Genomic DNA, 19,475 nt, shown 5'->3' with positions numbered 1-19,475 from the left:
GTGTGGGCACCCGTGGTCTATACAGCCAGTATCAGACCCAACTGTGCATTCATTTTCAGCACCACCTGCTATCTGGACAGCAGCACTGAATATATACGAGTAGAATAGATTTAAATGCCACACCCAATCTTATCAGGGTGTTTGAAGACTGACCTGAACAGCAAAATATAAACACAGTTAATTACAAAGCTACCTGTGATCTTATAACGTCTGTTATATCTGTTGCCTCAGATATAAATGTAGGGGTTCTTCAACTAAGATACACTAAAGGATTTAGCACTCTCGAAATGCCATGGTGTTGATTATATAGGAGGGGTGTTCAATAATTTATCTACCAAAGTAGGAAAGAAAAGAATTTTCAAAAAATTTTTGTTTTATTTTTCAACTTAGTCCCCTGATAGCTTCATACACTTCATCCACATTTCCTGTAATAACTTTAACCCCTTTGAAAAGTATTCAAACCAAGACATCACAGCTTCCTTAATGTCTTATCACTTGAAAAACGCTGTCCACTGAGAGATTTCTTCAAACTCAGAACAGGAAATAATCTGAGGAACCCAGGTCAGGACTATAGGGTGCATGGTTCAGCTGCTGAAACTCACATTCTCAGATGGCAGCTTGTTATTGTCGTGACATGTGCTCTAGCACATTGTGGTGAAGAAGCAGCATGCCTGCTGCGAGTTTTCCTTGTCTTTTCTCCTTGATTGACTCCTACAAAGTGATCATTGTATTGGCGTAACTCTCCCTTCTTATGGTTGTCTTGTGTGGCATGAACTCCAGAAGCAAAAGTCCTTCATCATCCCAGAAGACAGTTGCCATGACTTTGCCTGCAGATTTTTCTGTCCTGAACATTTTTGTGGTGGGGGATGACTTGTGCTTCCACTGCATTGAATCCTTTTTAGACTTGGCATTTCTGTGACAGAGTCAAGTCTCATCTCCAGTCGCCAAACGATGAAAAAAATTTTACTTGGTCTTCACGGAGCATCTCTAAGTTCTCCTGACAGCACTGGAGCCTTATGGCCTTCTGATATGACGTCAGCATTCTTGGAACCCATCTTGCACTAACCTTGGACATGCCCAACTTTTCATGAATTATTTTCCAAACTGTACCTACCGAGATGCCCATTTCTTCAGCTATTCGGGAAACCTTAAATCGTCCATCTGACAAAATTAAGTTCTCGACTTTCTTGCACATTCCTGTAGAAGTTGCTTCCACAGGCTATCCAGTATAGGAGGGTCATCTCAAATGGACTCTCTACCCCACTTAAACTACATGCTCCAAAATTTTTACTTTGTAGGATGATGGGGCAGACTCACCATAAACTGCAGTCATGCATTCATAGATCTCCTTTGGCTTTTTTTTCCCTTTTGTGAGAAATTTTATCACTGAACGGTGCTCTAAATCTAGCAGTTTTTTTCTTGATTCTAACGAGGACTCTCCTGACATCCTGTCTCTTAGAATGTTACACTCACATTGAGCTGCAACTGTACACGAGTAACCTCGAAACATGTCATAACATGCACATACTTGTTTCAACACGCCTGCTACTTTCTTTCATACTCAGGTAGATAAACTATTTAACACCCCTTGAACCTATGGACTGCATGACACTTAATACACGCTAATTCATTAGCATGCATTTTTAAAAGGACTCCCTTAGATTGTGAGCCCTCCATGGACAAGGAATACTACCTGAATGTAACTCGCTTTGATCAATAGGTTTAATTGGTGCCAATATTGGCACTCAACACCTCACAATTGGCTTTAATTGGACTTAATTGAAAGTTAGGCCTAACTTGAAAAACATGATTCTATATAAAGCAAGCAAGAAATTTTTACATCGAACGATTGCATTCTAGGCCAGCCAGTCAGGATTTCAAGTTACGTATCTTGTTTGCTACCTCAGGCTCCTATCTGCATTTGTGAAAACTATTGAAAACATCTTTGTTTGTAAGATTTTTGGGAAATTAATGATTAAGGGCTGCTTTTACAAAGGTGCATTAGGGCCTTAATGCGCGGAACAGCGCACGCTAAATTGCTGCGCGCGCTAGACCTTAACGCCAGCATTGAGCTGGCGTTAGTTCTAGAAGCATAGCGCGGGTTTAGTGTGCGCTAAAATCCTGCATGCGCTAAAAACGCTAGCGCACCTTAGTAAAAGGAGCCCTAAGTCGCAAATTCTGGAATTCAATGTTTTGTACGGCCTCTTGCTTATGTAAACCGCATCGATCTTGAAGGTTTTGCAGTCTCTAAATGTACCGTAATGTTAGCACTAAAAGTGGGTGTGGTTAGGTCAAGTGTTCCAGTTTGTAAATTAGGTGCTATTAGGCTCCAATATCAGGGCCTAACTTTAAGTGAAGAACACCCTGGTATAAATTGGGGACGCCTAAATGTTAAGATGCTGAGTAGAGAATGACACGGTGACAAAATTCATCACCGTTCCCGTCCCCGCGGATAACCGCGGGAAACCATCTTCATGTCATTCTTTAAGGAGAGAGGGAAGAATCAGAGTATGAATGGCCACAACCACTGACCCGCAAGCTTTGCTTTGAAGAATGCTGGTGTAGAAGGACTGAGGTTGAGATAGACACTACAGAATGGCAGTCTCTGGTATCCAGAGCAGATATTGTGATGTCATAATGCCTCATTCCACCAGTGCCTAAGAGCCAATCACATCAGTGATGTCACAATGGCTTCATTATCCTTGGTTCCCATAAGAATCAGAGTATGAATGGCCACAACCACTGACCCGCAAGCTTTGCTTTGAAGAATGCTGGTGTAGAAGGACCGAGGTTGAAATAGACACTAGAAAATGACATGGGATTATTTCCCACGGTTATCCGCGGGGACGGGAACGGTGATGAATTTTGTCAACGTGTCATTCTCTAATGCTGAGCACCACCTAAGCATGCTAAGTGTGATTCTATAATTAGCACCTGTTTTATAGAATCAGGGCCTAAATGTTTAATTAAAATAATAAACTGATCCATATTCTACTCATGCAAATTCTGCCTGTTGCAGACATTTGTCTAAAATAGAGCAGCTGCTGTGTTATACTACTTAAATTAACTGAAAGGGAAACAAAATTAAAATTTACTATTTCTGAGGCATTTGGTAAAACTTGATTAATAACAGTTCAGACTAAATGTCTTTCTTTATCTCTCTGTTTTTTCACCTCACAGATTCTAGTGAAAGCAATGCTCCGGAAGCGATCTTTTGGAAACCCCTTTGAGTGTCAGACCAGAAGGGAAGAGAGATCCATGTCTGCTCCAGGAAACTTATTAATGTAGGTTGAGTAATTCAAAGTTTTTGTTCTTTACATTCTTCCCCTTCATTATATATAAAAGAGAAAATTTAATGTAGCCATTTTCACTTCCAGTCTGTTATATGAATACATTTAGCTAGTGTCTAATAGTGATCAAATATCAATTTGCAAAATAATTCATTTTATGTCATAATTTACCTTCAGCATTTTTTTCAGAAAAGTTCATAAGCATTATTAAGATGGACTTGGAACATCCACTGTTTATTTATCAGATAAGCGGTATAAAAACTATTTTACTTGGATTAGCCACTGTTGGAAACATGACACTGAGCTTGATGGACCTTCGGTCTGCAATGTTTGTTCTTTTCTTAAATAGATTTTAATATCAGACCCAAAGTCACTGTGTCATTTTACACGGGCTCAGAAGCCCTGTTTTACTCTTTTTAAAAATCTGTAAGAAACTGAGGTCATTGGTGTGCTAAAGACTAAGATAGTTCCAAACAAGGAAAGGGAGTGAAAAATTAACTTTCTCTCCTCAGAACTGAAAGATTTCATTTGAGAGCTTTGGTGAAGGTTTTAGACATCAATTCAGCCTGAACATCAGTCCTGCCACTACCAGCTCCCAAAGTAGAAAAATCTCCTGGCTGACATAAGCATAGTGTGGTATAATGCCAACATTATTTTTAGCAGCAAGGAATCTGCTGAAAGTGCTTTCAGTATTGTTGATTAAAAAGACTCAGAGCTCCGCCGTTTCTGCTGCCAGTACCCTGCAGTCCTCATTTTCATGTTTTTAGGCAGATATATGTTCATAAACTGCCTTGAGAAAAGTACAACTTAGCTTCAGAGTCCACAAACATTTATTAAAACAGCACCAAAGCATTTTCCCTTTTTCCCCTCAGTTTCTTTCATCCTGTTACATTTTGTTGTCTTCTGTCACTTGCTGGCACGGCACTGACCAGCATCTCAGCATTCCCAGATCACATCAAGACACCGGATAGTTGTCATCTCTCTTTATGTGTTGGCCATGTGGAGTGTTTGACGAAAGCATTTTAAAAACTGCATTCCTAACTGAGATGCAAGGTTTGGACTGGCAGTATTTATTCTAACAAATGAGTCATAAGACATCAGTACTACCCTGCAAAGCCTCTTCTAGCTAATGTCTCAAATATTTGAAAGGTCTAAACCAAATTTTACCATGTTTCTCTCCCAAAAAATGCAATTCTTTTTTTTTTCATAAGAACATAAGATTTGCCGCTGCTGGGTCAGACCAGTGGTCCATCGTGCCCATTAGTCCGCTCACGCAGTGGCCCTTAGGTCAAAGACCAGTGCCCTATTTGAGTCTAGCCTTACCTGTGTATGTTCTAGTCCAGCAGGAACTTATCTAACCTTTTCTTGAATCCCTGAAGGGTGCTTTCCCCTATAACAGCCTCTGCAAGAGCGTTCCAGATTTCTACCACTCTCTGGGTGAAGAAGAACTTCCTTACATTTGTACGGAATCTATCTCCTTATAACTTTAGAGAGTGCCCTCTCATTCTCTCCACCTTGGAGAGGGTGAACAATCTCTCTGTCTCTACTAAGTCAATTCACTGCGTCCAACATTGGTCTCCCTACCTAAAGAAGGATATAAAACTGCTGGAGAGGGTGCAGAGACGAGCAACAAAACTGGTGAAGGGTATGGAGAAACTGGAATACGAGGACAGACTTATAACACTAGGATTGTTCTCCCTTGAGAAAAGGAGACTGCGTGGGGATATGATCGAGACCTTCAAAATACTGAAAGGAATCGACAAAATAGAGCAGAGAAGATTATTTACATTGTCCAATTTGACACGGACTAGAGGACATGTAATGAAGCTAAGGGGGGACAGGTTCAGGACTAATGTCAGGAAGTTCTGCTTCACTCAGAGAGTGGTTGACACCTGGAATGCCCTCCCAGAAGAGATTATGACGGAATCGACCGTCCTAGGCTTCAAGAGCAAACTAGATGCATATCTCCTTAAGAGAGGCATATAAGGATATGGTGGACTATAAATTAATAGTAAATATATTGCAAATACGTTTTATCATATACAGTTATAAGCAGGGATTCATCCAGACCAAAAATACAAAGATATAGCTGACAAACTGAAAATCAAAAAGATGAAAAAGATGAAAAGGAGAAAAATAAACCTCAATTGAGGGCGGTTGGGACTACACAAGTACCCAATCATCCACTCATCATCACGGGTCTATAAAAAACTCCAAAACATGTATAAATAATCAATTCTCACGTCTTTCATTCATACAAAATCTTCTTTTTGTTATTTTTCACAGTCTTTTTTTATGTGATTTCAATATAAATGTCAAGCAGTAAAAGGCCCGAATCCCAAACTTAACCACATTACTTGGCGAGGACTACAGCTGAATATCAAAAATATAAGCAGTGTTTAGAGATATGAAGCATATATCTGGAATCGTGAAAAAATACACTCATCTGAAATCGAGGGTTTTCACCAAAGGCTTCCAACTCAAGATCCCTGACAGAAAAGACTTTCTGTTTCGCCCGGCAAGGGCTACTTCAGGGGAAGAATGCCAACTCGAATATCTCTCTGCTTCTAATTATTTTGCTGAGAGGAGTCGGCTTTACTTCCAGCAAAATAATTAGAAGCAGAGAGATATTCGAGTTGGCATTCTTCCCCTGAAGTAGCCCTTGCCGGGCGAAACAGAAAGTCTTTTCTGTCAGGGATCTTGAGTTGGAAGCCTTTGGTGAAAACCCTCGATTTCAGATGAGTGTATTTTTTCACGATTCCAGATATATGCTTCATATCTCTAAACACTGCTTATATTTTTGATATTCAGCTGTAGTCCTCGCCAAGTAATGTGGTTAAGTTTGGGATTCGGGCCTTTTACTGCTTGACATTTATATTGAAATCACATAAAAAAAGACTGTGAAAAATAACAAAAAGAAGATTTTGTATGAATGAAAGACGTGAGAATTGATTATTTATACATGTTTTGGAGTTTTTTATAGACCCGTGATGATGAGTGGATGATTGGGTACTTGTGTAGTCCCAACCGCCCTCAATTGAGGTTTATTTTTCTCCTTTTCATCTTTTTCATCTTTTTGATTTTCAGTTTGTCAGCTATATCTTTGTATTTTTGGTCTGGATGAATCCCTGCTTATAACTGTATATGATAAAACGTATTTGCAATATATTTACTATTAGTCTCACGTTTGTGCCCTAAACAAATTATTAGTGGACTATAAATTAAGCCAGGTGTACACCTGGCAGGGCCTCCGCGTGTGCGGATCGCCGGACTTGATGGACCGAAGGTCTGATCCGGAGAAGGCAGTTCTTATGTTCTTATGTTCTTATGTACTTCAATATCTTGAATGTTTCGATCATGTCCCCTCTCAGTCTCCTCTTTTCAAGGGAGAAGAGGCCCAGTTTCTCTAGCCTCTCATTGTCCCTTCAGTCCCTTAACCATTTTTGTCATTCTTCTCTGGACCCTTTCGAGTAGTACTATGTCCTTTTTCATGTACGGTGACCAATGTTGAACACAGTATTCCAGGTGAGGGCGTACCATGACCCGGTACAGCAGCATGATAACTTTCTCAGATTTGTTTGTGATCCCCTTCTTAATCATTCCTAGCATTCTGTTTGCCCTTTTCGCTGCCGCCACACATTGCGCGGACAGTTTCATTGACTTGTCTACAAGTACTCCCAAGTCTCTTTCCTGGGGGCTCTCTCCGAGTATAGCACCAGACATCCTGTATTTGTGCATATGATTTTTGTTACCTCATTTGCCATTTCGCGGCCCATTCCTCGAATGTGTTTATGTCATGGATTGTGCTAACATTTTCGTATGATTTTAAGATCATTTTGAGAATGGGTAGCAGAAAGGCTGACTGAGACTGATAGAATCTGCAGTGTTGAGAGACATGAATTTAATTCCTGGATCAGATCTTCTGCTGCCCAGTTAGGTGAAGGCTAAGGATGTTGTGGAATCAACATTCACAGCCCCAGGACAAGTGGGAAAGGAGTTGTGTTCATTGATTAATAGTGCCACCTAGTGGCCATGATTGCAAGATTCTGGCCATCAGCTGTCATTACAAGGACTGGTAAAATCATTTGGAAAAAGATCGTAAAACAAGGAGAAATCCCTAAGTAATTGTTAATGAAGGTTCTTGGTGTATATCCCAGCCTTGGTTCTAACTGAGGAAAAAGTAAAAACAGTAGGAAGAAATAGTTCCTCCCCCACCCCAAAAAAAACAATCTATGAACCAAGGAAATTACATTTCAAAATTTATCAAGCATGCTAAACTTAACTCACTGGGTCCAGTGAAGATTCTGTTCAATATCAGAAGTGTTCAAGCACCCACAAAGCTGGCACCTACACTTATGAAATGTTTATGCTGTATAAAGTAAGCCTACCAAAATCTAAAAGCTGGGGCATAGCTACCATTGAGTGAGCCTGGCAAAATGCCCAAGGCTGGTAAATGGTAGGGGTTGCCTGCAGCTATACCTCCTCTTCTCTTCTGCTTCCCCCCCCCAGTCCAGGTCTCTTCAACTCTCCCCCCCCCCCCCCTCCAGGCTTCTTGTGGTCAGCCTCTCTCGAGCCAACCAGTGGAGTCTTTTTTTCTGCCACATCACACCTCTCTGATGCAACTTTCTATGAAAGTGACCTCTCTCTAGGACCAGTGGAACCAGGAAAGGGTCCACTGGTCCTAGAGAGAGGCCACCTTTAGCACTGTGTCTGACCAGTGGAGAGGGGTAACTGTAGAGATGCAAACCCAGTTGCATTCCATTAACCCTGTCAGTTTCCAGTTTTCACTTCCAGCATATAGCCTGGTGGGTTCCGGTATGCTGTGTATATCCTCTTCGGTAAATACAGACGCAGAAACGTGTTCAGTCTGCAATTGCTTTGTCCTCCTTTAGCGCTCCCTTTGTTCCTTGGTCATCCAACGTCCCACCACTTCCTTCGCAGGTCGTTTCCCTTTAATATATCGAAAGAACGGCTTGAAGTTTTTCGCCTCCTTGGCTATTTTTTCCTCGTAGTCTCTTTTGGCCCCCTTTACCGCCTTATGGCACCTGCGTTGATGATATTTGTGCTTATTCCAGTTTTTGTCTGTTTTTGATTATTTCCATTCCTTAAATAAGGATTTTTTTGTTTCTGATCGCTTCCTTAACCTCTACAGTGAGCCACGCCGCCCTCTTGTTCTTTTCCTTGTATCTTTCCTTTTCTTCAACTTTATTGTAGTTCTTCCCCCTTTTCCATTTGTACCGTTTGTCCAGTGGTGTGTATTATTTTCTGTTCATTTATGTTAATTATGTTATTATGATGTATTCTTTGTATTACCCTAATTTTTAATGTATAACCACCTTGAATAAACTGATAAGGCGGTATATCAAATTAATAATAAACTTAAAAACCTGTTAAAAGTAAATTGCAGTAGTCTAAGCGAGAGGTTAAAAGAGTGTGGACAAGGGTCCAGGTAGTGTGCTTTAAGAGGAAGGGGTAAATTTTGGTAATGTTGTAGAGACAGAAACAACAGACTTTAGCAGTCTGTTAGATGTGCGTAGAAAACGAGAGGTCAGAATTGAAGACTACTCCAAGGTTACAAGCAGAGGAGACAGGAGTAATAACAGTATTATTTACAGAGACAGAGAATGGAGGGAGAGGAGCTGAGGATTTAGGAGGAAAGAGGAGCAGCTCAGTCTTGGACATGTTTAGTTTCAGGTGACAGCAGGACATCCAGGCAGCAACATAAGCCAAACAGACTGAGACTTTTTCTTGGATTTTAGGTGAAAATTAGGTTTAGAGAGGTAGTTCTGGGAATCATGTAATGTAATGTAATTTATTTCTTCTATACCGCTACATCCGTTAGGTTCTAAGCGGTTTACAGAAAATATACATTAAGATTAGAAATAAGAAAGGTACTTGAAAAATTCCCTTACTGTCCCGAAGGCTCACAATCTAACTAAAGTACCTGGAGGGTAATAGAGAAGTGAAAAGTAGAGTTAGAGGAAAAATAAAAATAAAATAAACATTTTAACAAGACAGCATTGATCTAAATACTTTGGAAGGTAGAAGAGAGGAGAGAAAGGAATAGAAGCAGAAGGGGGAGCCGTTGAACAGTAGAATTCTGCAGCATCCACTATCTCCTCCTCTCCCTATTGGCTAAGGCTCTTAACATTTGCATATCTTCTTCCCATTGGCTAAGGCTCTTTGCCTGCATTGTGATGTCATAGAGCTTTATGGTTATAGAAACCTAGAAACATGATGGCAGATGAAGGCCAAATGGTCCATGTAATGTAATTTATTTCTTCTATACCGCTACATCCGTTAGGTTCTAAGCGGTTTACAGAAAATATACATTAAGATTAGAAATAAGAAAGGTACTTGAAAAATTCCCTTACTGTCCTGAAGGCTCACAATCTAACTAAAGTACCTGGAGGGTAATAGAGAAGTGAAAAGTAGAGTTAGAGGAAAAATAAAAATAAAATAAACATTTTAACAAGACAGCATTGATCTAAATACTTTGGAAGGTAGAAGAGAGGAGAGAAAGGAATAGAAGCAGAAGGGGGAGCCGTTGAACAGTAGAATTCTGCAGCATCCACTATCTCCTCCTCTCCCTATTGGCTAAGGCTCTTAACATTTGCATATCTTCTTCCCATTGGCTAAGGCTCTTTGCCTGCATTGTGATGTCATAGAGCTTTATGGTTATAGAAACCTAGAAACATGATGGCAGATGAAGGCCAAATGGTCCATGTAATGTAATTTATTTCTTCTATACCGCTACATCCGTTAGGTTCTAAGCGGTTTACAGAAAATATACATTAAGATTAGAAATAAGAAAGGTACTTGAAAAATTCCCTTACTGTCCCGAAGGCTCACAATCTAACTAAAGTACCTGGAGGGTAATAGAGAAGTGAAAAGTAGAGTTAGAGGAAAAATAAAAATAAAATAAACATTTTAACAAGACAGCATTGATCTAAATACTTTGGAAGGTAGAAGAGAGGAGAGAAAGGAATAGAAGCAGAAGGGGGAGCCGTTGAACAGTAGAATTCTGCAGCATCCACTATCTCCTCCTCTCCCTATTGGCTAAGGCTCTTAACATTTGCATATCTTCTTCCCATTGGCTAAGGCTCTTTGCCTGCATTGTGATGTCATAGAGCTTTATGGTTATAGAAACCTAGAAACATGATGGCAGATGAAGGCCAAATGGTCCATGTAATGTAATTTATTTCTTCTATACCGCTACATCCGTTAGGTTCTAAGCGGTTTACAGAAAATATACATTAAGATTAGAAATAAGAAAGGTACTTGAAAAATTCCCTTACTGTCCCGAAGGCTCACAATCTAACTAAAGTACCTGGAGGGTAATAGAGAAGTGAAAAGTAGAGTTAGAGGAAAAATAAAAATAAAATAAACATTTTAACAAGACAGCATTGATCTAAATACTTTGGAAGGTAGAAGAGAGGAGAGAAAGGAATAGAAGCAGAAGGGGGATCCGTTGAACAGTAGAATTCTGCAGCATCCACTATCTCCTCCTCTCCCTATTGGCTAAGGCTCTTAACATTTGCATATCTTCTTCCCATTGGCTAAGGCTCTTTGCCTGCATTGTGATGTCATAGAGCTTTATGGTTATAGAAACCTAGAAACATGATGGCAGATGAAGGCCAAATGGTCCATGTAATGTAATTTATTTCTTATATACCGCTACATCCGTTAGGTTCTAAGCGGTTTACAGAAAATATACATTAAGATTAGAAATAAGAAAGGTACTTGAAAAATTCCCTTACTGTCCCGAAGGCTCACAATCTAACTAAAGTACCTGGAGGGTAATAGAGAAGTGAAAAGTAGAGTTAGAGGAAAAATAAAAATAAAATAAACATTTTAACAAGACAGCATTGATCTAAATACTTTGGAAGGTAGAAGAGAGGAGAGAAAGGAATAGAAGCAGAAGGGGGAGCCGTTGAACAGTAGAATTCTGCAGCATCCACTATCTCCTCCTCTCCCTATTGGCTAAGGCTCTTAACATTTGCATATCTTCTTCCCATTGGCTAAGGCTCTTTGCCTGCATTGTGATGTCATAGAGCTTTATGGTTATAGAAACCTAGAAACATGATGGCAGATGAAGGCCAAATGGTCCATGTAATGTAATTTATTTCTTCTATACCGCTACATCCGTTAGGTTCTAAGCGGTTTACAGAAAATATACATTAAGATTAGAAATAAGAAAGGTACTTGAAAAATTCCCTTACTGTCCCGAAGGCTCACAATCTAACTAAAGTACCTGGAGGGTAATAGAGAAGTGAAAAGTAGAGTTAGAGGAAAAATAAAAATAAAATAAACATTTTAACAAGACAGCATTGATCTAAATACTTTGGAAGGTAGAAGAGAGGAGAGAAAGGAATAGAAGCAGAAGGGGGAGCCGTTGAACAGTAGAATTCTGCAGCATCCACTATCTCCTCCTCTCCCTATTGGCTAAGGCTCTTAACATTTGCATATCTTCTTCCCATTGGCTAAGGCTCTTTGCCTGCATTGTGATGTCATAGAGCTTTATGGTTATAGAAACCTAGAAACATGATGGCAGATGAAGGCCAAATGGTCCATGTAATGTAATTTATTTCTTCTATACCGCTACATCCGTTAGGTTCTAAGCGGTTTACAGAAAATATACATTAAGATTAGAAATAAGAAAGGTACTTGAAAAATTCCCTTACTGTCCCGAAGGCTCACAATCTAACTAAAGTACCTGGAGGGTAATAGAGAAGTGAAAAGTAGAGTTAGAGGAAAAATAAAAATAAAATAAACATTTTAACAAGACAGCATTGATCTAAATACTTTGGAAGGTAGAAGAGAGGAGAGAAAGGAATAGAAGCAGAAGGGGGAGCCGTTGAACAGTAGAATTCTGCAGCATCCACTATCTCCTCCTCTCCCTATTGGCTAAGGCTCTTAACATTTGCATATCTTCTTCCCATTGGCTAAGGCTCTTTGCCTGCATTGTGATGTCATAGAGCTTTATGGTTATAGAAACCTAGAAACATGATGGCAGATGAAGGCCAAATGGTCCATGTAATGTAATTTATTTCTTCTATACCGCTACATCCGTTAGGTTCTAAGCGGTTTACAGAAAATATACATTAAGATTAGAAATAAGAAAGGTACTTGAAAAATTCCCTTACTGTCCCGAAGGCTCACAATCTAACTAAAGTACCTGGAGGGTAATAGAGAAGTGAAAAGTAGAGTTAGAGGAAAAATAAAAATAAAATAAACATTTTAACAAGACAGCATTGATCTAAATACTTTGGAAGGTAGAAGAGAGGAGAGAAAGGAATAGAAGCAGAAGGGGGATCCGTTGAACAGTAGAATTCTGCAGCATCCACTATCTCCTCCTCTCCCTATTGGCTAAGGCTCTTAACATTTGCATATCTTCTTCCCATTGGCTAAGGCTCTTTGCCTGCATTGTGATGTCATAGAGCTTTATGGTTATAGAAACCTAGAAACATGATGGCAGATGAAGGCCAAATGGTCCATGTAATGTAATTTATTTCTTCTATACCGCTACATCCGTTAGGTTCTAAGCGGTTTACAGAAAATATACATTAAGATTAGAAATAAGAAAGGTACTTGAAAAATTCCCTTACTGTCCCGAAGGCTCACAATCTAACTAAAGTACCTGGAGGGTAATAGAGAAGTAAAAAGTAGAGTTAGAGGAAAAATAAGAATAAAATAAACATTTTAACAAGACAGCATTGATCTAAATACTTTGGAAGGTAGAAGAGAGGAGAGAAAGGAATAGAAGCAGAAGGGGGAGCCGTTGAACAGTAGAATTCTGCAGCATCCACTATCTCCTCCTCTCCCTATTGGCTAAGGCTCTTAACATTTGCATATCTTCTTCCCATTGGCTAAGGCTCTTTGCCTGCATTGTGATGTCATAGAGCTTTATGGTTATAGAAACCTAGAAACATGATGGCAGATGAAGGCCAAATGGTCCATGTAATGTAATTTATTTCTTCTATACCGCTACATCCGTTAGGTTCTAAGCGGTTTACAGAAAATATACATTAAGATTAGAAATAAGAAAGGTACTTGAAAAATTCCCTTACTGTCCCGAAGGCTCACAATCTAACTAAAGTACCTGGAGGGTAATAGAGAAGTGAAAAGTAGAGTTAGAGGAAAAATAAGAATAAAATAAACATTTTAACTAGACAGCATTGATCTAAATACTTTGGAAGGTAGAAGAGAGGAGAGAAAGGAATAGAAGCAGAAGGGGGAGCCGTTGAACAGTAGAATTCTGGAGAAATTTAAATGATAGAAATAGAACAAAACAAAGACAAAAGGCAAAACAATAGATAAGATTAAAGATAAATCATAAGCTGGAAAGAAAAATAAAATAAAACTTTGTCTTCAACCCACGGTTTCAGCGTCAGTGATGAAGTGGAGCAAGTAAGTGTAGGAGGAGCGATTGACGTTTCCAGAAAGGGCTTCTTCAGGGAAGAGACTTGGCCGACAGTCCCAGGATGCCTATGTCTCCTCCCCTGCGATGTTCTCCCATCCATGCATTCCCTCCCAGACACACTGCCCGTGCCCCAGCCGCTCCAAGGAGGCTGCCCCAGATGAGGCCCACGGTGAATGCAGGATTCTCTCCTCTGCGGGAAAGCCGCATATAGATGATACTGGAAGTCATGGGAAGAGATCAGGACACCGACGGAAGAGGTGTAGAGAGGGAAAAGAAGAGGTCTGAAGAGAGAACCGTGGGGTTTGTCAACCACTAGCAGGACAGCAGTGGAGAAGGATCCACCAGCACATACACTAAAGATGCAATGGGAGAGGTAGGAGGCAAACCAGGAGAGGTCAGATTTGTGGAATCCAAACGAGGACAGCATATCAAGGATAAAGCAGTGATTAACAGTATCAAAGGCCGCAGACAGGTCAAGAAGGATGAGGATAGAGTAAAGGCCCTTAAATCTGGCCCAGAACAGGTCACTGCAGATTTTGATAAGGTCAGTTTCTACGGAGTGTAGGGGACGAGAGCCAGATTGTAGAGGATCAAAAGTCTGCTGAGATGAAAGGAGGTCAAGGCAGTGACGGAAAACAGCACACTCGAGTAGCTTGGATAGGAACAGAAGAGAGACAGGACAACAATTGGAGGGGCTTGTGGGGGGTCCAGTGAAGGTTTTTTGAGAAGCGACTTGACCTCTGCATACTTGAAGACATTGGGAGCAGATGCAGTGGAAATGGATAGGTTGAGGATATGACGGGTGGCAGCAAGAGAGGTGGGGTTTGCCTGTGCCTAAGTTATATGATCGGTGCATAACTTTTAGGAACACCCACGATTTGTCTCTTGGCTACACCCCCTTTCAGATTTGCACACTGGATATGGCGCATAACACTTAGTTACTAAGTTATGTGAGTAACTTCTGCCGATTAAGCCATTTAATTAAGTTGTGCATGCACATCAGCTACATGCGCCAATGTGGGCGTACAACCTTAGGCATCATATACAGAATTTGGGGGTAAGTGTAAAATTGAGCATGGAAGTTTATAGAATTGGGAAGTTTATTCCTAGTATTTTATAAAGGCACATACCTGCTCGTACGGCTTTATAAAATAGGAACCAACTTGTAGGTGGCCTGTTATAATACTATTCTCTTTGTATACAGTAGAATCTCAGTTATCCATTACCCACAGGGATTGGATGCTGGATAACTGTTTTCCCAGTTGATTGAGCCCTTCTTCCTCCCCCCTGAGCTGCAAACATAGAAACATGATGGCAGATAAAGGCCAAATGGCCCATCTAGTCTGCCCATCCGCAGTAACCATTATCTCTTTCTTTCTCAGAGAGATCCCACATGCCTAGCCCAGGCCCTTTGAATTTAGACACAGTCTCTGTCTCGACTACCTCTTCTGGGAAGACTGTTCCATGCATCTACCACCCTTTCTGTAAAAGTATTTCCTTAGATTACTCTGGAGCCTATCACCTCTTAACTTCATCCTACGCCCTCTCATTGCAGTTTCCTTTCAAATGAAAGAGACTCGACTCATGCGCATTTACATTACATAGGTATTTAAACGTCTCTATCATATCTCCCCTCTCCCGCCTTTCCTCCAAAGTATACCTATTGAGATCTTTAACTCTGTCCCCATACACATTATCACGAAGACCACATCCATTTTATATCTTTTTGAAGGTGCGGCCTCCAGAATTGTACACAATATTCTAAATGAGGTCTCACCAAAGTCTTATACAGGGGCATCAAACTCCCTTGCTACCTTCCTCCCTTACAACAAGTGCAGGAGGTAGCCTCAAACAGGCTGTTTATAGCCAGCCCTGGCAGGGCCTTTCCTCTGATGTGTCAGAGGAAAGGCCTTGCCGGCGCTGGCCACAAGCAGCCTCTTTTGAGACTGCCTCCTGCTGACCAGCTGCGCTTTGGGTAAAGAAGTGAGGGAGCAAGCGAGGGGGTTCATGGCTCAGGACCGCTGCCTGCTTCTTCCACTTCGGGGCTCAACAGAGGGAGGAAGGAAGGAGGGGGGTTCGTGTCTCAGCTGCTTTCAGGGCTTGGAGTTTTAGGGAGGGCGGATTTGCAGCTCAAGATGGGAGGTGGGGTTGGTGACTCAGGACTGCCGCTGCTTCTAGTTCTTCAGGACTTGAGGGAGGGAGGCTGGTTTGCAGCTCAGGACCGCTGCTGCTGCTCATGCTTTGGGGTTCTATTTTTTCCCCCACCGACAATTTTTTTTGCTGGTTGGGTGAGAGTTCCAGTCAACCGACAGATGGTTTAACTGATATTCTATTGTAGTAGGGTGTGCGCAGGCAAAGACATGCTTTGTAACATGCTTTGTTCCTCTTCATGTGTTTCCTGTAGAAAACAAGTCAGTGGAGATGGCGTGAAGGATACAGAGCTACCCAACGTGAAAGAAGATGAGGCTGTTTCCTGAGCATAAACATATCCTGACCAACCTCGGTTCACCTGCTGCTACTAACGATGTGTTACATAGACTTGCATGTATCAAACACACGCACACATGACCATCATGAACCAAAGCTTGCGACCTTTAAAAAGTGTAAAAGAAAAATTCAAAACAAGCTATGGATTTTTTCTCCAGGCTCTGTGAAAGTTTACAGTTGTTCAAGGGATGCCGCCGCCTTGGCTGTCTTTTCAAAATGTCTGTCTGTCTATGTGCCCCAGCGTACCTCACCTCGTTTGTGCTCAGATGTGCGTCATACACGCAATGTGTTTTGAGAATGAGATGACCAATTAATGTATTTTATTTATATTCGATGAACCAAAATCTTTGTAGAGAAATTGTCATTAACTGCTGGTTCCCAAAACAGACTACTAAAACTGGCATCAAGTTGTTTAGATACACTTGTGTGGGATGATTTTTAGGGACATTATTTAAGTAATTTTTAGGGACATTATTTAGATAATTTTTAGGGACATTGTTTAATATTTTTGCAGTTTTTACTATAATTGTTAGAACTATGGAAGCTAGTCGGTGGCATAGCAAGGGTGAGAGGCACCCGGGGGCGAAGGAACTCCTCCCCCGCCCTCATCTCCGCCCCCCACCCCTGCTCCTTCCCTGATTCCCCCTTCCTGCAGTGCTTGTGCCCCCCTTCCCTTCCCCATACCTCTAGTTGTTTACTGTCAGGAGTAACAATGCCAACATGCTCCTGGCGACCCTGGTGGCTCTTCCTCTGATGTCACTTCCTATGCACAGCACCCAAAAGTGACATCAGCGGGAGAGTTGACGTGGTTGCGAGGATCACGTTGTTGCTCATGGCAATGAATAATTAGAGGTACGGGGGGAGGGAAGGAGGGAGCGCACGTGGGGAGGGAAGAGTGAGATGAGGCAAAGAGGAGGAGGGGTGCCGGTGCCCCCTCCAACATGGCGTCCAGTGCAAACCGCCCCCCCCTTTTACTGAAGCCAGTATACTCCAATAGCATATAAACGTGTTTCTTTTGACCAGAACTGCAATCTCTTCTTCCTCCACTCCTGCTGTCTCGTACACATTCCTTGCTCCTCTCCTCATACATATCCCTTCTCCCCAGCTGTCACACACGGCTTTCCTCTTTCTTTCCCATCTCCTCTTGCCTTTTCCATCTCTCTCTTCCTTCTCTGTCTCCTCTTATATTCCCTATTTCTCACCTCAGGACACGCCAAGTCAGTCTGGTTTTTAGGCTATCCATAATTTAAAAAAAACAAACAAAAAAACTTACGAGAAAAATTTGCATGCACTCCACTTTATGCAAATCTGTCTCATACTTATACATTGTGAGTAACCTAAAACCTAAGGCCTGGTTCAGAAACACTGGCCTAGACATACCAAGCTGTTTCCATCCCTTAGTAAATCAGGCGCCATGAATCAAGGATGGGGGGGACGACTCGCTGGTGTAACGAGGGTGGAAAGCGCCCAGGCCAGTGGTTCCCATAATCATGATATAAACCTTACCCTAACACAAGTGAATATTTAAAGTGTAGAGGGGGGTCCCCCACCCCCCTCAAAAAAGATGTATCCACCGCCGCAATTGTCCATGCGCACAATTGTCAGGGCGTATTGTCCCTGTGCGCAATTGTTGGGATGCATTTGTCGGAGCGCAATTGCCCTGCGCTCATTTGACATGTCACCCCCCTTACTACACCACTGGGGGGACTTAATCCAAACTGTCAGGGGGAAAAAAAATATAATCATTATTTTATTGTCAAAAGAAAACCTTTTGGCTTTCAGGACTTGTAGTTCTCTGTGAAGATGCACACAGCTTCAATTGCACAGGGTGGCATTACCCAGGCGTGAACAGTCGTATTGCTCTATTTTATCCAGATATTAGAGATCCTCTCAAAGTCCCTTTGCAAATCTCTTGAGTAGGGTTCTCTTCAAGTTGCACTGTCCTCTGTGGAAAGCATTCCTCAGCCTTGTAGAGTTCCTCTGTAGATACTATGAATAGAATGAGCCAGGATACAATGTTACCCCATTACGCTCTGACTTTGCCGATATGTACCTGCTTTGTATGCTAATGTCTGTTGCTCCTTTAGTATTGAAATGTAGCAAATGTACAGTTATCCTCCTAGAACTCAAGCATGATGCATATCTTCAGTAACAGAACGTGGCTGTTACCCTGTAAATATGTACCATTAATAAAGATGCTATTTTTTGCATGCTTTTCTACTATAAAACGGAAAGAAAACTGACAATAAAATCATTAAAGCATCCTGCCATTGGTGCAGTTATTTAAGCATTGTTAATTCCTCAGTAGGATCTCTCTTTCTGCCAAAGGCATTGGAACAGGGGAGGCCACAGGGGCCATGGCCTCCCCCCATAATTGGCGGTCAGAAGAGTTGGTTATGGCTCTACTCCCGGCCGCTGCAGTTTTAAATCTTCGGGCAGCCACCGCACAGTGTCACTGAAGAATGAAGACTTCCAGGGCAGGCCTGCATGGGAAGATTTAAAATTACAGTTACTGTGGAAGGTAGGTGGGGGAGTCAGGAGCTGGAGAGAGAAGTTGTGCCACAAGGTCCTGCTGGGATTAGGGTAGAACATTTGGGCCCCCCCCCCAAACGCAAAGTGTTCCACTGCCTCTGCTTTCTGCTGTCTCTTTTTTGTTAGCTGACTCTGAACAGGTGTTGGAGTATGAAGGGGGTATGTGTGACAGAAAAAGAATTGAGAAATGGTTCTCTGGATCTGTGACCCAGCTCTTATGACACTCAATGCTCCCTCTAAGGCAGTGGTTCCCAACCCTGTCCTGGAGGAACACCAGGCCAATTGGGTTTTCAGGCTAGCCCTAATGAATATGCATGAAGCAAATTTGCATGCCTATCACTTCCATCATATGCAAATCTCTCTCATGCATATTCATTAGGGCTAGCCTGAAAACCCGATTGGCCTGGTGTTCCTCCAGGACAGGGTTGGGAATCACTGGCTTAGAGGGAACATAAATGGCATTTCAATGTTTAACTATAAACAAACTGATGTTGGCAGTGTCATCTAATGCAAGAAAACAAATTTCCACTTTTATAACAAGAATGTATTCACATAACCAGAATGTCAAATTCATTTTCCCTATCGGGTTTGGGCAATCTTGATGAGTTAAATATCACGTTCTTAGCCTGATTCCAACTCTCTTTTTTTTTATGTAGCTTTGGTGTCTTAAATAATGCTGATTTCTCACATCTCAAGGGGTAAGACATGCTCAAAGGATACCAGGTTCATCATCCTAGTGTCTT

The 19,475-nt window shown here is 41.5% G+C and overlaps 1 protein-coding gene across 2 annotated transcripts in view; it reads left to right on the top strand.

The window, feature by feature from the left end:
- CAMKK1 (calcium/calmodulin dependent protein kinase kinase 1) overlaps positions 1–18,458 on the top strand; it is a 229,875-nt gene extending 211,417 nt beyond the window's left edge. For both annotated transcript variants that reach the window (XM_033922566.1, XM_033922567.1), the window contains exons 15-16: positions 3,181–3,284; positions 16,118–18,458. In XM_033922566.1, coding sequence (XP_033778457.1) covers positions 3,181–3,284; positions 16,118–16,190 — 177 coding nt within the window. In that variant the 3' untranslated portion in view covers positions 16,191–18,458. The remainder of the gene's footprint in view (positions 1–3,180; positions 3,285–16,117) is intronic.
- Positions 18,459–19,475: the final 1,017 nt, after the last annotated feature.

The sequence above is a fragment of the Geotrypetes seraphini genome, chromosome 15 (genome assembly GCF_902459505.1).
Source record: "Geotrypetes seraphini chromosome 15, aGeoSer1.1, whole genome shotgun sequence".
In the NCBI taxonomy this organism is placed as follows: Eukaryota; Metazoa; Chordata; class Amphibia; order Gymnophiona; family Dermophiidae; genus Geotrypetes; species Geotrypetes seraphini.
This window is presented reverse-complemented; position numbering and strand designations above follow the sequence as displayed.